Source organism: Meriones unguiculatus, chromosome 3 (assembly GCF_030254825.1).
Source record: "Meriones unguiculatus strain TT.TT164.6M chromosome 3, Bangor_MerUng_6.1, whole genome shotgun sequence".
NCBI lineage: Eukaryota > Metazoa > Chordata > Mammalia > Rodentia > Muridae > Meriones > Meriones unguiculatus.
The window spans coordinates 31,912,365-31,930,891 of NC_083351.1; the positions used below are offsets into that span (position 1 = coordinate 31,912,365).

Consider the following 18,527-nt stretch of genomic DNA (forward strand, 5'->3'; position numbering starts at 1 on the left):
CTGATGCCGTGGAAAAGTAGCTGATGATTTATTTGGTTGCTTTTCGATTTCTGTCTTCAGCCCTTCTTTCTCCTCCTTTCAGCCGGCATGTCAGCTGTTATTACTTCCTATTGATCCCTTTGCAAAGTGAGAAGTGAACTAAAATTAATGTCAATTCCACTGCTCGGATCAATAGCTGGAGTTATTTTAATCTGGATTTGCACGAAGTGCTAAATTAAAAAAAATCAGCATAGAGGCAGAAAAGTACCAGTTACTTACTTTCTCTCTGCCCGGTTCCTCACAGTCACCCAAATGCACCATCAAGCTGATTATCTTACAATCCATATTTTTTTAATTAAGAGGGTCAGTTAGTTTTCTTATTTTGGGTTCTGTGTTTAAACCCATGACATTTTGACACTGGGAGTGTATTAACTATAGATTTTCATAATGACTGTGGTCTGCTGAAGCCTCATCTATACTGTTAATGTGAGGAAGGGGAAAGAAAGAAAAGGGAAAAGGAAAAAAAAAAGCCCCTCCTCCCTTGCAAAGACCAACGCCCACACAGTGGAGTAAAAAAGATGCGGCCTGGAAAAATATTGTTGATTTATTTTCAGTGTAATGAAGTTTTCAAATGAATACGCAGGTTTGAGTGATTCACCGCGTTCTGTTGGAGTGTCCGGTGCTGTGGCCAGATCACTAATTTATGAAACTCATTTAACATAATGAGGTGATCTAGGAAGTAAAGATGGAAAGTGAATCCTGGGGGAAGTTCTTTTGGGGAAGAAACATCCCTGCCCTCACCCCTGGGGTGTCATGTCTGTCCTTCCCTCTAGCCGGCCTGATGTCCTGGGGCTTGACAGACACAGCTTATTTCTCTCAGCTCTGAGGAGCTGCTTAGACCCCTTGGAACAGCCCTAGACCCACTTCCAGAGCATCCGTGTTGTGGGACCATTAATCTGACTTGAAAACAGCCAAGAACAGAATTCCCAGACTTGCCAGGCTAACTGGCTGTCCTTGGCAGAGCAGCCCCTGCCCTGCTGTAACTTGACAGGAAAGTTATTTAAAATTTGGAAGAGAGAAAATCCGTTAATGTGAGATACATAATCTGGTAATTTAGCAATGATGTCTATAAGGAGAGATGCCAAATGAGGAAGCAGTCTGATGGTGTCCACTCATCTTCGCAATTAATAACAGTCATTGACATGTCTGCTACAGGATGGGAGAAGGAAATACTCTCCTTGCACTGCATTAAGCAGGGAGGGTTCCTCTGCAGTTTAGCTGAGGGTTTTCTACTTGAAGGAATACCGAAGATCTTCCACCGCAGAAGTGGGCTTTTTAAAGGGAGGGATCAATTTTATTTTTGACATGACTCAATTTATAATTTGTAATAGATGGTAGTTTGGGTTATACTTTTAAGTTCCATACAGTTTCTACCGAGTGTATAGATTTGCAGCCAGTAAGTCCTGGTACGCATCTTACATTATCCTGCCTCTTGATGTGCAGTTCTCCTCCCCCAACCTCACTCAGTATATTAGAAACTGAATCAGTGGCTATGAAAATGTACAGCCTAATTTTACAAGGGAAGCTGGAAGAACTCTTTTCTGAAATCCAGTTTGTTCTGGAGGCCTTTATTGGACATCAACTCTGCCTGAGCCAATAAATGGAACAAAATAAGGGAGAAATTTTGTTAACATTTTGCTCTAAATGTTGATGGTAACCCCAAGGCAGTTTACAAATTTCCTGAAGAGTAGCTGTATTGGTAACTTAAAATTACCCATTCATTCTTTGCTGCTCCTGGAAGAGAACATGTACCAAAGGGGCCAGGTTTTAAAACATTGTCAGAGGTGCCAGGCATTTTGTTGACGAAGGTTTTTGTCTCTTTTTAGAGGAGAGAGAAATAGGAAGCCTGTGCAGCCGGCGGGGGTGGGGTGGGGGGGCGTGTACATCAGAAATGATGCATCTGCGATTTGTTCACACGGCGCTTATTTCTAGAGACAGTCTCTGGTGACACATGAAGGTGTGTGTGTGTGTGTGTGTGTGTGTGTGTGTGTGTGTGTCACCCTACGTGTGTGATTTAGGCACATGTATACCGTGTACCAACCGGTGTTCTCAGAGGTTCGTGGTCCAGGCAGGCGCGCGTGACACAGGGAGCTGTCAGTGTAAGGATGAAGAGGGATATTAATGTGAGGCGTCAGCCGGGTCGAGCCTGGTCTCTGCACCTCTCCAAGTGTCGTTTGCAGGTGGAAGCCCTTTAAAAATATGGACACCCCACCCCCACCTCCACCTAATCTACTGGGTGACTTGGCCTTCCAAAGCTCATTTGCTCAGGGAATATTGTATTTGGAGGTTTTATGATTTTTTTTTTCTTTGCTGGGCTCAGGCGCATTTCACCCGGAACGTGTAGGGACCAAAGTCAGCTACGCGTACATCACAGTAAGTTGTCTATTGATTTTCCTGAATGAAAACGGTCTGCTGCTGCTGCCCACTGGCTCCTAAAGCCCGTGGTGTCTCTTGCCCGAGCATCTGTAAGCCAGAAGGATGGTGTTTCAATCACTTGGGGTTTCCCTCTTTCACCTCCCCCTGACTTTCCTCCCCCCTCTTTCCCTCCCCTTTGCTGTTTCTGCAGGTCTGCGAAGGGCATGATTCCCCAGTAATAACCCTCGCCCTGATCCACAGTGCAGGTTGGCCTCCCTCCCAGGGAAGACTGCTTCTTGTGTGACGCCGGTCATCGAAAGACACTCCGATGGACTTACACCGGGCAGCCTTCAAGATGGAGAACTCATCCTACCTTCCCAACCCCCTGGCGTCCCCAGCACTGATGGTCTTGGCGTCCACCGCCGAGGCCAGCCGGGATGCCTCCATCCCTTGTCAGCAGCCGAGGCCCTTTGGTGTCCCCGTCTCCGTAGACAAGGATGTGCATATCCCCTTCACTAATGGCTCCTACACCTTTGCTTCTATGTACCATCGGCAAGGTGGGGTGCCGGGCACTTTCGCCAACCGTGATTTCCCCCCTTCCTTGCTACACCTCCACCCTCAGTTTGCTCCCCCAAACTTAGATTGCACCCCAATCAGTATGCTAAATCACAGTGGCGTGGGGGCCTTCCGTCCCTTTGCTTCCACGGAGGACCGAGAGAGCTATCAGTCAGCCTTCACGCCAGCCAAGAGACTCAAGAACTGTCATGACACTGAGTCTCCCCACCTGCGCTTCTCAGACGCAGATGGCAAGGAATATGACTTTGGGACACAGCTGCCATCCAGCTCCCCTGGCTCCCTTAAGGTTGATGACACTGGGAAGAAGATCTTCGCTGTGTCTGGCCTCCTCTCCGACCGGGAAGCCTCCTCGAGTCCGGAGGATCGGAATGACAGATGTAAGTACGTTGCTTGGAGCCCCCTCTTCGCCCCTGGTAGGCCCTGCCTTGCAGAAGGGTTCAACAGGTTGGCGGCATTGCGCGTGCTCCTGGTGACGGGAAAGGCCAACTGCGTCCCTTGTGGTAGCTGTGGATGGCTAATGCTTACTTATCTCTCTTCAGTGATCAATGATACAGTTCTTTCAGGTTTTCCGACGGTAGCCAGAGGCAAGCTGGTCTCAGTACCAGGCCTGGCTGGCTTCTCTGGAGACGGAGGAGGGAAGTAGGTGCCATAGATACAAGGGATGGAGGTCATTTCCTTAGAAAGCATAGGTTCCCAGGAAATTGGGGGCCCAAGGAAACTTGTCCCTTCTGCCTCTCTTTGCTGTCTTCCTGTGGGTCCCTGATAATAATATTAATTTTTTTTCATTTTCCCACTGTATCATAGCCAGCAGACAACGCATGATTTTGTTTTCTTAACTCTCAGTTCTTGTCTGCATCAGGTAATTTTTTTTTTTCACAGAAGGACAAAGGTATCGTCCGTCACCATAAAGCATTTCAAACCAGCTGTGTTTTCCTTTCCATCACAAAGCTGGAAAGCTGACTTCTCTCGGGATTCAGCAGGTTTGCTGGATGCTTGTCCCGGGGCTAGCTTTTAGGCCGAGACAGAGCTGACCCGGGTGACTGGCCTGTGGTTGATGCTCACAACTGTTATTAATTCCTGCTTATGAAATGGCTTTTCTCATGTTCTCCAGTGCCTTGCTATGTTCTGGCTACGTTTGCTAATCGTTGGAACTTAACCTTTCTTGGGAACTTGTGGACTAGAAGGGCAGCGCCCTGCAATTTTCTGCTCTGATATAATCAAAAAATAATTGTGTTTTGAAGCTTTGGGGCTGGGGGTAGACAGAACAGCTTTCTTCAAGCCTGGTGAGAATTTATGAACTGAGGGTGTTTTTTCCCTCCAACCTTTTGTTCTAAGACTTGCTTCATTTTATTTTCTTAAGAAAACTACATCTGAGGCTTGCTTTCCCCTTTCCTCTGTGTTTTTGTGCTCTTGTTCTCTCTAACCACCAACACGAACACCATTTTTTTTTCCCTTCTCTTTATGATGCCGAGGAGAGTAATAGAGACATCGCGGCCTTCTCCCCCGTCGGCCCTGCTTCCTCAGGCTGTCTCCTTGAATTAGGCACTGTGTTAACTTTCCTGTGCTAAAAGGCATCTGCCTACACCCAGCGTACCTTTTCAATAAAAGTCACCATAAAATCAACCTGCCTTGTAAATCCATCGCTCTTTGGTTTTGAAATATGTTGAGAGTGTGTCTTTTATGTCCGTGTCTGTAAGCCGGAGACCTCCCCACTTCAGGGAGAAGGCTGCGGCAGCGTGTCAGCAGGACTGCCACGAAGCCCTGGCTCTCCAGCTGTCACCTTCTCACCTTCTGTGGACAACTCTGTGCTATGATCCTGCTTCTTGAGGGTACCTGCTGCACAGGTGTTTGGCCTTGGGTAGGCCCTGATTTTCTGTTTTGCTTCCATTTTCATTTGTGGAGTGGCGGAGGCTCCTGGAGGCTGGCCCCTGTGAGAGCACCGCTGGGTGAGGGTGTGACTAGTTCTTTCCCATGTCCCCTCCAAGTACAAGTTGAACGCGAAATCCTCTCAAAGCCAGTGTGTGGTAAAGGAACATCTGGAGATCAGCGCTCCGTTCTTCTCAGTCCGTGTGCCCAGCTTGTCTCTCGTTTGTGATCATTTTAGCCCAGACCGCCCTAGCAGAAGCAAGCTTGTTAGCCAAGGCAGAACCCACCCATAGATGTGGCTGTCCATTCCCCTCCGAGTGTCAAAGCCATAACTCTTGTGTTTGCCTGGTTTGCATTGAATGGGGGTGCCGTCCCCCCTCGGAGATGGATCCCTCACACAGGATTACGCCTGGGTGGAGAAAAATTAAATGAGTCTGTCTCCCAAAGTGAAATGGAATTCTGACCTTGAAATTAATGGGACTCTGATCAGACGGGTGGGGAAACTTCTTTATTTCAAATTGTCATGTGAATTGGAATCCTCTTTTCTTTTGTTCAAAATATCCTTCCCTTATAGAGAGGACTTGTGTTCTTTTTTCTTGTGCACAGACAGCAAGCTCGTAGGAAGGGCTGGGAGTAGAGGCTACTTGTGCACATTCAGATTATTAGGGTTCTATATGTGACTGATCTTTAACCAGAAACAAAGGCACTAAGTGAAGAGGAGACTGTCCCCCGGTGGTGGCCCTGGACTTGTGCTCCCTTCCCCTTCCTTGCTTTAGGTGCTATAGCTGCTGCTTTTGGAGGGGCTGGACTGGGTGTCGCCTGCGCTTTTGATTCTGAGCTTTTGGAGGGAAGGAGAGACATTTTCTTCAAGGAAGGCTAGCAGAGCACCACAACAAAGTCGGCAGCAGCCTTCTCGGCTCCTGTCACACACCCAACGTGTGTGAGAATATTTATGGTCTGTTTTATGTAAATACATATTTAAGGGCCGTTAGGAGACCTGATTATCCCCACTAGATGCCTTTCGGGTCTTCCCTACAGAACCGTTTTGAAATAAGTAATATTTCTCAGATAATCGAGTGACAGTATACAAGGCTGCTTCCAAAGGGAGCGAGAGCTCAGGGGCAGATGGGGCAGCAGTGGGGGTGGGGAGGCCAGAAGAGAGCAGGGAACAACTGTTCAGGAGAGCCCAGGCACAGGAGGCCACGTGTGTGCCCACATTGCCAAACTGAGCCATGTGTATTTTAGGCTCGTCAGTTATTAAAATTTAGAATTAATTTCTGATATGGTTGACTTTTTTCCTTCAGTTCTCATCAGACAAACATTTTTTTCATAGCATTTTAAAAAAGTTTTAATTAAATATAATAGTGAAAGCCCTAAATGAAAACTTAACCTAATAGAATTCACATTTTCGCTGATAGGTGGGGTGGGGGTGGGCGTTGGTGGGCATGTCCAAGTTTTCTGACTGGATTTTAGGGTGTTGGAAATCGGTTTTATAATGGAAACGCTGACAGTTTTTACTGTGGCAGCCACCCCCTGCTCACGGCTTTGTATCCGTATGCAGATATGCCCACATGCCTCTCAAAAAGACGCCCGCAGACATGCTGTAATGCACACGTGTTCAGCCCTTGACCGGAGTGCTGATAGGCAGGATTCCTTTTGTGATTAAATGTGCTGGGGGGGAGGGGGGAGACATACATATAGCTACTTGGGTGAAGTGTCCTCTCTCCTAGTGGGTGACTCCGGTTGGCTTGCCCATCTGCTCACCTGGTTTTACAGGTGACCCCAAGGTAGGTGTTGGGCCGTGTGGACCGAGGAGGCCTTTGCACTGCAGGACCAACTTACCTGCCCGGGAAAATGGGAGAAGTGTTTTTGTGAGAAGCTGTTCCTGAAAGATGCATAATTTCCCAGGAAGGGGACTGAGGTAACTCCCATTTATTGTCATTCCCTGAACCAGTCCCCATGGCTCCTTGTCCAGGGAAATGACGCTAAAATTTATGGGCCAATTACAAACAGCCCATGTGTCTTACATATGAAGTGTCTATAGGTGTGTTTCCCAGGGCCTTTAAAATAAACATTCCTCGTTAAGGAAACTTTACAGCAAAAGGGAAGGTAAGTCCTGCGTGCTGCAGAGCGCCAGAATCCCAGCATTTCTTACCGGGTACTCTGGGTCCCGACATGCACATCTCCTGATGGCTTTCTTCAGGCTATCCCTTTGCCCAGATTCCTGCCTGACTTCACACAGTCTTTGAAGAGCCTTTTTATCTAACTCCAGATTGTTCGTGTCGGTTAGCATGCTTACCCTAGGTCTGAGAGAACTCAGAGCTGCCCCTGTGGAGGTGTGGCTGGCCCTGCCTTCCGGTTCACCTCAGGAAGGGGCCCTGGGCACTGGTTTTGCTTGGTCCTCTAGCGTTGGACCTTTTCTGTGGCCAGGTACTTTGGCAGATAGGCAGGAAACTTGAGATCTCCCAGAAACTCCTGTCTGGCTTGATGCTCGTCTTGGATATATTTGGAAAGTCAGCCCCAGGTCCCAAAAGCCCTGATTGGGGATGGTATTTTGCCCTTTAGATGCGTCTTTCTAAAGGTATGTGTCATGGAAGACCTTATGCCCCACGAACCAGTCTAGCCCATCTAGGCCAAAGGCAGCTTGGAAAAGCAGCTGACATCACAGGGGTGAGAGAAAGCGGATACTTGCCGAGGGCTCTGGAAATGGAGTGGGCAGTCCCAGGCTCCACCTCTGGACTGCAGCTGGACCGCAGCTGGAGCAGATGACCAGTGTGAAGGGTCAGCCGCTGACCAGAAAGAGGGGTCAGAGGGCCGCCTGTAGCTTGACTGCTCGGGTACCGACTGCCAGATCTAGCCCTATGATGCGCTCAGCTGCTTTGGGTTCTCCCACCCCCTTCTCCCGCGGGGCAAGAACTCCTGTGATGTGTGCGGTTGTTGGTTTGTTCACTCCCAACACAGTCACGGATACTCCCTTTCATGCTGCTGGGTTTAATTGTCTTGTTGGGATAAAGAAATGTTTGCACAGCTAAAGTGGGGCCGGGCTGAACGGGAGCGGTCCCCGATGGCTGCAGAGCCATCTGGCCTGGCTTGGCTCTGCTCTGCGCGCCGCTTGCCCGGCGCCTGGGCTGGCTCTGGCGGCCGCTCTCCCCGGCCCTCGCCCCTGGTCGCCTCTTACGGCGGGAATGCCTCATCACCATGGTGAGACGCGGACCCCGGGGCCGTCCTCCCTCCATGCCGAGCGCCCTCCCTCGCGTCAATTGTCATGCAGAAGCGATCCGGGCCGCCGCTTTCTCGCGGCCGCCAGCCAGCGCCTCGCCCGCCCGCCCGCCCGCCCGCACCGGGGTGGCTGGTAATTGACCGTGGGGGAGGGCGCCGGGACGCGCGGGGACGCGCCCAAAGGCCGGGCCAGCCAGTGGGCAGCGCCCGTCGCCCGGGCGGCGGCCCCGCCGAGCGCTTTCCAGGGACGCAGATGGCCTCGCCGCGGCTCTCCGGGGAGAGGTCCGCGCGCCGTCCCCAGGGTGCGGGGCAAGGTCCGCGCGCGACACCCCGCCCCCGCCCTCCACGTTCCCACGCGCCCACGTCGCCCTGAGGACCCAGATCCTCGGCAGGGACAGCGACCCGGCGGGGGGTGCAGGCGGGTGTCCCGGAGTGATTGGAACTCCACGCGCGCGCGTGCGGGGTCGCCTTGGGGCGGGCGGCGCCCTGAGCCAGGAGGGGGCCGAGGGCGTGGAGACCCGAGACTTGTGCACACGCACACAGACCCGGCTCTCTTTCCAGTTCCAAAAAGCATCTTCTCCTTCGTCTTGCTTTTCGAATCTGTAAGCTAATCTGGGGAGCGTTTCCCAAGTCCCGGCTTGGTGAGTCTGCAGGATTGCTGGTCTCCGGGCGAGGCAGCCGCGGCTCGCCTCTGACGCTGGGAGGCTCGCGGCCAGCACGGTGGGACTCGTTAAAGTCAGGGCAATTTCTGGAACTCTTCCCACGGGAAGTTGTCCGGAACTGCCTTCCGGTCAGCGGCCCCAGGTTGATGATTTGGTAGCCCCCTTCTTCTGTCGTTTGAAAACCAAACCAGACCGCACAAACAAAACAAAACCTCGTACTTGAAGCCAAAGTTGCTCTCCTTCCTCATTAGGCAGGAAGAGGAGAACTGAAAACATAATGTTATTATATCTTTATTTTGGTTTCTTTTTTCCTCTCTTGTTTTTAACCCTTACTAAACTACCTCCATCTGGTTAATAAATATTAGCACAAGATAAGATGTAACATTTGTAAGTACTCCAGATTTAAAGTGACAATGCATTTAATCGAGTTTAAATTTTTAAATGCTTTTTTTTTTCTCCCCTTGGTTTTAACCCATAAACCACATAGAGATCAGACCACACATTGACATCACAAATAATTGAGATTTGGAGTGATGATTCATGTCATCGTAAAATCCACAAGATTTTTAACACCAAAGTAACCATAATTTTTGGAGCTGAATATTCCCACACGTTAGCAAATCTTTCTGGGCACCATTTTTGTCCCTCTTAAAGATCAGCCGCAAACTTCAGGATAACGTATTGCTATTCAGCCGCCAACATGCCTTACAAATTCTAAAAAGTGTCACTTCAATTGTGCATTTGTGGCTGAACAGAATGTGTTTTTATCTTCAAAATGTGTGCTCCGGGGGATGGGGGATTGCTAAATCTCTCTCTCTTTTGGAGGAAAGTGAGGCATTTTCTGCAAAGAGAACTTTATGCCAGGCAAGGTGGTGTATGACTTTAATACCAGCCCTTGGGAGGCAGAGGCAGGCAGATCTCTGTGAGTTCAAGGACAGCCTGGTCTACATAGAGAGAATTTGTCTCAAAAGCAATGAAAACAAAAACCAAAAACCAAAATAACCAAAAACCCGAATAAATAAATTTATTACATTCCAGTCCTACCCAATGGATTAATTTTTTTTTTAGTTTTTATTTTTTTAGTATTTATTTATTTATTTGTTTGTTTTTTTGAGATGAGACAGGGTTTCTCTGTGTTGCTTTGGCTGTCCTGGAACTCACTTTTTAGACCAGGCTGGCCTCGAACTCACAGAGATCGACCTGCCTCTGCCTCCCTGAGTGCTGGGATTACAGGCGTGTACCACTACACCTTGCTGGATTAAACTTTTTTAGATCTTAGTTACATTTTAGTTTTGGTATCAAAAAAGGTGTGTGTGTGTGTGTGTGTGTGTGTGTGTGTGTGTGTGTTTCTTGTTTTGGTGTCGGACTTAGTAAGTTTTAGATGAGGTCAACTATATGAACAGTGCTAGTTATGATCTAGACTTCGAAGTTCCCATCAGCAGGCTACTCATGCGCTATAGGACCAGGTTAATTGCCAAGGCATGGAGGCTCAAGCCAAGACAGGAGGCCTTACTTAGGCCTTGAGTTGGATGACCGAAAAAGTTGGGAGATTTTTCCAGGAAATATGTGAATTCTTTTCCTCAAATACAGACTTATTTTAGTGATGACTTGGGGTAGGAAAACACTCAAATAACTTAAAAACAGCTGACGTTTCCTTTTTTCCTCCTAATCCTCTAGGAGCTCAAGAGTGGAGTCTCTTCTCCTTTCCATATGTGTTCCCACAGAACCCCCCCCCCCCATATACCCATGTTTTTAACCTGCTTTGGGTGTGTGTTTAGAACAAAGTTTCTGTCTAGATCCTGGTTGAAGCTGGGAGTAGTCAATATGGAAGCTATGTAGACACATAAAGCCTCTGGCGCTTGCTTCAGGTATTCCATGTTCAGTCTGGGACTGGGGGTGGGGGGTGGGGGTAGGGGTGGGTGTCAGGACCCTGAAACACCATGTCAGGAGACAGCAAGCTCGGTAAGCCTCATGTGGCTCACCTCCTGGGAACTGTCTTTTCCCACTGAAATTCATTTGTGGCTGAGACTTATGGCTCTGCGTCTGTCTCAGAGCAGCAGGGACAGGGCTCTGGAGGGAGGAGGGGGCAGGAGCAGCCCTGGAAAGGCCTTCGCTTTATTTTCAGGTATATGATTCCCATTTAGGCGCCAGCTAATCCTGTATTACTCTCATTCGACCTTGCTTTTTTGGAGTTTGATTTAAATCAAGTCAGAGCAGCCTAGCATAATAAATACCTGTTAGAGGAATAAAAGCTGTGTGGGGCCCTCTGAGCCTCAACCTGCACCTGCTTCACATCAGAGGTGAAGAGGCAATAGAGTGTCGTGGTAAATGAGTGCAGCCTCCGGAGTTGTGTTGTGACCCTTTAGCTTATTTGCTAGGCAGATTACTTAACCTGTTTAGGCCTTAGGAGTCCCACCTGCCGATCGGGAATTACACAACCTAACAGAGTTGTTGCGAAGGGCCAAATGATCGTTAATACATAGGTGGTATTAACCATTAAGTGTCAGTATGTGAGGATGGTTGTCATTCCTGGGAAAATGGGGTGGATCATTTTTCCTTGCTAGAAACCCTGATATAGCCTAACACGGGGTCATGAGCTGCCAGCACTCTCTCGCTCTCACCCACTCAAGCCTTATGGCAATGCACAAAGAGAGCAGGAGAGAGGTTGTTGAGCCTTTTTCTGTGGTGGCTGCTTTACTCCCTTTGCCGTCCAGCCACCAAGATTAACCCTGGCTTTATTCACAGGGTTAATATTAAGAGTTAGAGAAACGGGGTGTGCAGGTCCAGGAGGGACTAGGCTAGAGGTGCAGGCAGTGGCCCAGTCAAAGAACCTCAATCTCATGTGTTTTCTTATTGTAGACCTTTGCATTATCAGATAGGTTTGGAGCTAAATAGCAAATTAGAATCTGTGAGTGATGCCTGATGACATTTGCTGTAGTGGAATTTAACTAATATTAGAATGCAAAGTTCCAGACTTTCAATATGTCCGTAGATTTTTAAGTTTACACAGACACTTTTACCCTCTGGCCTATGTGAGACAAATCTGTGAGCCTTCCCCCATCTGAGTGTGTCACAGTCCTACAGCATGATGGATCGTTTGTGCTTGGGGGAGGCTTAGGATGGGGCTTGGAGGGGCCTTGCAGGTCAGGAGAGAAATACAGCCATAGCTCTGCGGTAGGGGACTGCCAGGGAGGGATTAGCAGTGGGGAGGGAGGGCAGGGCTAGGCAGGAACAGGCCCTCTATGCATGTAGTGCCTGCGCTCATTCTCCAGGGAGTAAAAGAGGGCTGGCTGGCCATTACTCAGGACCACAAATAAAGTCAATGCTTTTCTCTTTGTCAAAAGCAAGCCCCATGGGGCCTAGGGAATACCAGAGAATGACTCTGCATGTCTGTGGGGAAAGGAAAAGACCAACCCTCTACTTGAGGACCTTGTGTTTAAGGCTGTGGCTCAAGAGAGTAGCTCATACTTGGAAGGTCTCATGTTCACTCACATAGGTGTGTGTCAGTGACAGCCGTCAGGGGCCAGTGGTCAGCTGTCACCGTCGGCTTCTTTGTGGCTCCCTCTAAAGAAGACGGTCAGCTCTCTGTTGGGGCATAGCATCTCCACAGATGAAGGAACACCAGATCCTGCCTCCTCCTGTCACCAGCTTCTCTCCTCACAGAGACATAGAGGTGTGTGGCTGATCATTTCTCGATTTTAATTATTTGGTTTTGGAGACAGGGATTCAGTTTGTAGCCCGGGCTCCTCTGAAACTCCCCGTGTTGCACAGACTAGTCTGGAGCTTACCGTGCAGCCAAGGCTGCCCTGCACCTTGCAATGATCCCCCTGCCTCAGCCTCCAATAGGCTGGAACTGCGGCACACCACCATAGCTCACTCATTTTCAGTTTTGAAGAAGGGGACAAATTCTGAGACTGAAGTCCGAATGTTTATTGTTTGCTCGTTCGGAAGGAATCGTGGGAGAGGAGAAGGCGGAGTGTGGGTGTCTCAGAAGTGGTAGGTGAAGGCAGTGGTGCACACTGGGGGGAAGGACTCAGCAGGGCTGCCGTGAGGGCCTAGGCTGCTGCTTCCTTCCTGAGCAGTAAAATTAAAAAAAAAAAAAGTCTTAGAACAACAGAAGTCTGGATGCATGAGCTTCCTTCCTGACAGGCCAACCTGGTGGGGCTTCATTCACCCCAGCAGCAGTCAAGGCTGATTTACAGGGTGGGGTGGGGGCCAGAGCCTAGACATGTGGGCTTAACCCTTTCCTGACCACAGGGTTGCTAGCGCTCTTTTTGACTTCCCACTGTAGTGTGGACAGTTGTTGTTGGTTTTTTTTTGTTTTTTTTTTTTTTTTACATTCATCCCTTTCTATTAGAATCCTTGCTGCCAAGCACCCTCTTCATGAGAGAGCTCAGACCAGGAGAAGCTTCATCACTTGTAGGAGTCCTTCAAGTCTGTGACAGCTGGCATTGTGGCTCCTGGCTGGCAGGCACTCTCAGGCTTTGGGTGACATTCATTATATGGCCTTTTGGAGTATCACACTTTGATCATGATCTCTGCATTGGGATGGTCCTAGGTTTTTTTTGTTTTGTTGTTGTTGTTTTTTTCCAAGGCAGGGTTTCTCTGTATAGTCCTGGCTGTCCTGGAAGTCATTCTGTAGACAAGGCTGGCCTTGAACTCAGAAATCTGCCTGCCTCTGCCTTTGCATGGGAGTAAATGCGTAAGCTACCGCCACCTGTAACAAACAAGCCCAGTTTTGTTACTATGAGATATTGGTACTGCAGAGAGAATGCTTCTTTCTCTTGGCTGTTCGCTGGTGGTGGTGGGAAAACAATGGCAGAAGATGTCACCAGTAGAGAGTGGGATACATCCATTGACCGATTTCATCATTCTGTCATATTTTCTCAGTCAACCACATTGTTCCCAGCATCAGGCTCTGTGCTGGGGAGGGAAGAGTGAGCAGAAAAATCGTAGTTTGTGCTATCCTGGAGCTTAAAGTTCAGTTAGCATCTGAAGGGTGTTGTGAAAAGTTTTATTGCTGGAGAACTCCAAACCAGCACGGGATTGGAAGCAGGAGTGTCTTATCTTGGCTGAGATTCAGGCATCTATGAAGCAGGCAACCTTTAAGCTGGTATCAGAACTCAGGTCGTTATTTAGTCAAAGCAGCACAGTATGCAGCAGTGTGCTTTTTTGGATAAAATACTGCCTCTGAGAATGGAAGAAAGAACTCCAGAGCTGGCATGGACTGCCTGTGATAAGCTGAGAATACCATTTCTCCATGCTAGGATCTGAGATGTGACCCCTGATAGCAACCGTGCCTTTATTCAGGCTTCCTTGACAGTATCCGTATGTTGCTTAGATGGTTCTGAAGGCCCAACATCAGAGAGGACCCTCCTTTTAGAGTAGCTTTCTAAGCCAGGCATGGTAATGCTCACCTTCAATTCTAGCACTCTGGAGGCAGATCTTTGAGTTTGAGACCAGCCTGCTTCTACGTAGTGAGCCCCAGACCAGCCAAGGCTACCTAGTGAGACCCTGTCTTAAAAACCAAACCAAAACAAAACAAACAAAAAGTACCTTTCTAAACATAAGTCACTATATAATAGTATCTGATGACATATAGCATGTATCTTAATATCAGAAGACCCAGAAGAATCCAGACCAAGCTTGGCACAGAATAAGGACTCAGCAATTGTTTGCCGACAGAGGGGAAGGCCTTACCCTGCTGATATTTAATCAGGTAGATAAGGGTCCTTGTCTTTTTACTGAAGGTCATGGTACTCTACAAAGATATGATAGGTCTCAGGACTTAGAGGACTCAATTGGCCTTCACTGAGCACCTAGATTCTTGGCACCATCTCCTGGCAAAGTCTCCAATGGGTGGAACATTGCTCAGACTTGACATTCACAGGGTAGGCTAGTGCCAACAGTATTGAAGAAGTGAAAAAGAAAGCGAAGCTAACCGTTGTTCCCGCCTGGCTCAAACAGGCACACACAGTGCTCCGAGGCGGGGCCCCTACCACCCTGACTGTGGTTTTCCCCGCCTCTTATCTTCATCATCTCTACATCCACAGCATTTCCTGCGCTTCTGTGTGTGGAGTGTTTTGCCTGGTGCTGTCTGCAGGGGAATCAGAGAACTAGATCACACTTCCTCTTCTCAAGGGCCCGTGGACAAGGTGAATAGGGAGAATGCACGTGGGAAAAATCGATCCCTGAACAGGCATCGTGGAGCTTATGGACAGACGGCAGGGGAGGGCAGCCCCGTGCTTGGGGTTCACAAATGAGCTCAAAGGCTACTGCTTCAGCTCACCTATGGTGGTGGGGAGGCAGAAGGAAGAGGGCCAGGGCTGGTTAGAGACTGTCCTCCATAATGCAGATCCCCAGTCACACACTGGACTTGCTCTTTCGAGCCTTTGAGCCATCGTGAAGGAGCCTTCCAAGTGATTTCTGTGAAAGCCTGGAGGGAAGGTTTGGCAGAGGAGTTTGTTCTTAAAGGGAGGCAAGCTAGGACCAGACAGAAAGGACAGGCTATATTCTACCCAGGATTCCTAGAGGTTAAGGATGGAGATGTGGGCCCTGGGAACCAGCAGTAGCTTCGTTCAGCCTCCTGCCGTGGGGACCATCTGTCCAGCTGCCTCTGGTCCTGCCATCCCCAACTCTGCCTTGGCCCCTCTTCCCGTCGTTTCCCCCTTGCCTTGCTTATTACCGATTGGCTGACTGCGCGTGCTCAGACCTCCCCTTCTTGGTGCGATATTGTCATTATGAGGCAGCCCGGCAGAGGGGCACGAGGTGCTTAGCCAGATGTGCAGGAGCCCAGCATGCCTTGATGCTCCTTGGGCCCTAGCCAACAGCTGTCTGCTGGTTGCCGCTGCACTGCCAGAAGGGTCTGCAGAGGGCTTCCTGTGCTCAGGGCTGCTGGTTTGCTTTTGTTTGGGTTTTTGTCAGCCTCCTTCCCTCTTCTTCAGCCCTGGAGTTTTCAAATGCTTATTTGTACAGAAAGAAGGGCTGGAGGGTGAGAGGAATTAGTCACCACCGTCTGGCTTTTTGCTTTCTGCTGGAACCCCTTGGGCGAAGCTGCCAGAGGGTGGAAGGTTAAGTGGAACATGAACGGGGTTCAGTCTGAGGCCAGGAGCTTCAGATACCTGTGGGGGAGAAGTACCCTTGTCCACCGTGCTTCTAGATTTGGGGGTGGTGTTTCTCCTCAAAATAGCTCCCCCCCCAAACACTACATTATAGTACAGTAATTTGCTCAGCTATCCCTCTGACTTGAGCCCACATCTGTGTCCTGATGTCAGTCCATCCAGTACGTGGCCTCACGTAGCAAGCACGTGGCTCCACAGATCCTGGGATAGCTAAGGAATACTGAGCTCGGCTGACAACGAACCGACAGCTGTCCCACCTCCACCTCAGGCAGGTGAAAGGCCTGCACAGGACCCAGCACAGGGCTGGATGCCCCTTGGTGCATTTGCATAGGTGAAGGGGTGACTACAAAGTAAAAGTGAATTCAGCGTGCCGCCATGTGTGGCCCTGGGTGGATTACTTTTTGTCTCTGGCCATCATCTTCTCATCTATGAGATAGGAGGCGGTAAATAACCCTTGGCCCGTACAGGGTCTCTGAGTCCAAAAAGGTAACACGGTGCCTCCTGTAATCTAAAAACAGCCATACAAGACACACACACACACACACACACACACACACACACACACATTTAAGAGTCTATGTCTAAAATGCTAAGTGGCCAGAGAAAGCCCAAATAGTTAATGAAGAAGGAAAGCGCCCAACTTAGAGGGGACCTCTCATAGTCCAGCCTTAAGGCTGGGCTGCACAGGAGGAAGTTCATCCCCTAAAGTTTGTGTGTGATTTTCCTCAGTGGTTTGGGACAAGAGTTACCTATCTAATGTGGACTTTCTCTGAAGGCATCCGCAGGCCACTGTCTCTGTCTCCACAAAAGTGTGCCATCTCCGCGTGTGAAATTGTATGTTGCCAGGTCCCCTGTGGAAGGAATTCACCCTTTGCCTGGCTTCTCAGCAAAGTCTTGGGGAGCCTTTACGTTCTTGTTTCCGGGGCTTTCTTCCTATTCTGTGGGGGCAAATGTAGTCCAGGCACGTGGTGCCTTGGCTAGAGGACTGATGGGCAGAGTGGAGATGATGAAGGTGCTCTGCCCTCGTTTAGGCTGTCACAACCTTGGTACGCTGTCCAGGGTGGACGGGAGAGGGCCTGTCAGGGCTGGGCAGGGAGGGTTGGAAAGAGTGAGCATTTGAGAGAGACTTGACTCCTGAGGTAAACTTCATTGTGTGATTATTTAATAGACCATTAACAAGCAGATTCATTAACAAGATCTTAATTAACAAGTTCCAGGGTTATTCCTCCTACTTCCCAGGGGAACTGTTCTCCTTCTATTTAGTCCCAGAGACTTCCTACCCCTTAAACTAACCGCAGCAGATGCGTTTAAATCCAGTATTTTTATTGCGAGTGAAACGACTGTGGGCAGGGCACAGTGTTCTTCCTAACTACGCTCACTCCTTTTGAGCACTTTCTGTGTGTCAGGCATTATTTAGAGTGCTTTCCCGGTACCAATTCATCATTTCCCATCAATGACTTAACATTTATAAAATCCCTGTGAGATGGGCATTGCTGATATCCACTTGCTCGTGGGGGAAATGGGAAATTGAGGCATGGAGTGCTTGAGCAACATTCTCTTTGTCAGAGAGAGAGAGAGAGAGGGAGGGAGAGGTGGCAAGAACAAGATTTGAACCCAGGCCGCCTAACTTCAGAGTCACCAGGGAGGAGGAAGCCCTGGGGAGGGAGGCCTGGGGGTCAGGGTCAAGAGGGGACAGAGTAAGAAGGCTGAGGGTACAGCTCAGTAGTAAAGTGCTTGCTTAGCACATAGGAGACCCTGGGATCAATCCTCAGGATCCTAAGTAAATAAAAATAAACATAATATAAAACTGCAAAGCTGCTCACAGGGTGCTTGCTGAGGTTGGCAGTGCTTTGATGTGTCTGCCTCTGTCCTTGAAGAGATTTTAAGGGTCTTGGAAGGGCGGTATTGCTCACATTCAGCTGGTTCTGACCCTCTCACAGCCCCTGTCACCCTTACTGTGCTGTGAGTTCCTCGCAGTAGACACCATGTCTTATTTGTATCTATTTCCAGTACTTCCGAATGGCCTGAAGATTATTAGTTATGATCCAAAGGAAGAAGCTTGTCAAATGCACCTTGGGATGGGGTTGGGGGCAGCTGTTTAGAGTCTGCTAACTCCTGATGCCCTTGGCACTGTGGTGTCTGCCTCTGAGCTGCTGAAAGCCCTTTGTAGGTCAGCACCTGCCTTTCCTGTATCTCCAGTCCTCAGAGTGAAGGACACCCAGCACCCACAGTCTCTCGGGGTTGTGATAGGTATTAAACGCGTTAATATAAAATAAACGCAAACTCATAGGAACAATATTTAACGTAAAGTAAACCTGCAATAAATGTTAGCTCTAGTTAATATTACAAATGCTTGGGTAGGTTTGAAGTACCTTGAACTGCCATCCCCCCCACCCCCAACACCTTTGCTCTTCATCATATTACAAGAGGCGGGATTCTGGTAAGCCCTGCCAGGGGTGACAGAGAGCCTTGTGTGTGGGAGTGGTGATGACAGTGTCGATTCAGGCTGTCGTGTAGCTCAGGCTGGCCTCATACAGTCCACATAGCCAGGGATGGCCCAGAATTCCCAGCGGTCTTGCCTCTACCTTCCAAATGCTGTTTCTAAGGGGAGGGGTCACCAACCGGCTAATGACTTCTGTCTTTAGATAGCCGGAAAAAGTCCCAGGAGATAGGGAAGAACCTGAAGTCT

General features: G+C 49.2%; 1 protein-coding gene across 5 annotated transcripts in view; it reads left to right on the forward strand.

The window, feature by feature from the left end:
* The window catches only part of Rnf220 (ring finger protein 220), a 219,281-nt gene that overhangs the window by 4,042 nt on the left and 196,712 nt on the right, over nucleotides 1–18,527 (forward strand). For 4 of the 5 annotated variants that reach the window (XM_060379743.1, XM_060379741.1, XM_060379740.1 and 1 more), the window contains exon 2: nucleotides 2,606–3,347. In XM_060379743.1, the coding sequence (XP_060235726.1) occupies nucleotides 2,723–3,347 (625 nt within the window). In that variant the 5' untranslated portion in view covers nucleotides 2,606–2,722. Of the gene's footprint in view, nucleotides 1–2,354; nucleotides 2,413–2,605; nucleotides 3,348–18,527 lie in introns of those variants that run through there. The other variant, XM_060379742.1, reaches the window with a different exon arrangement.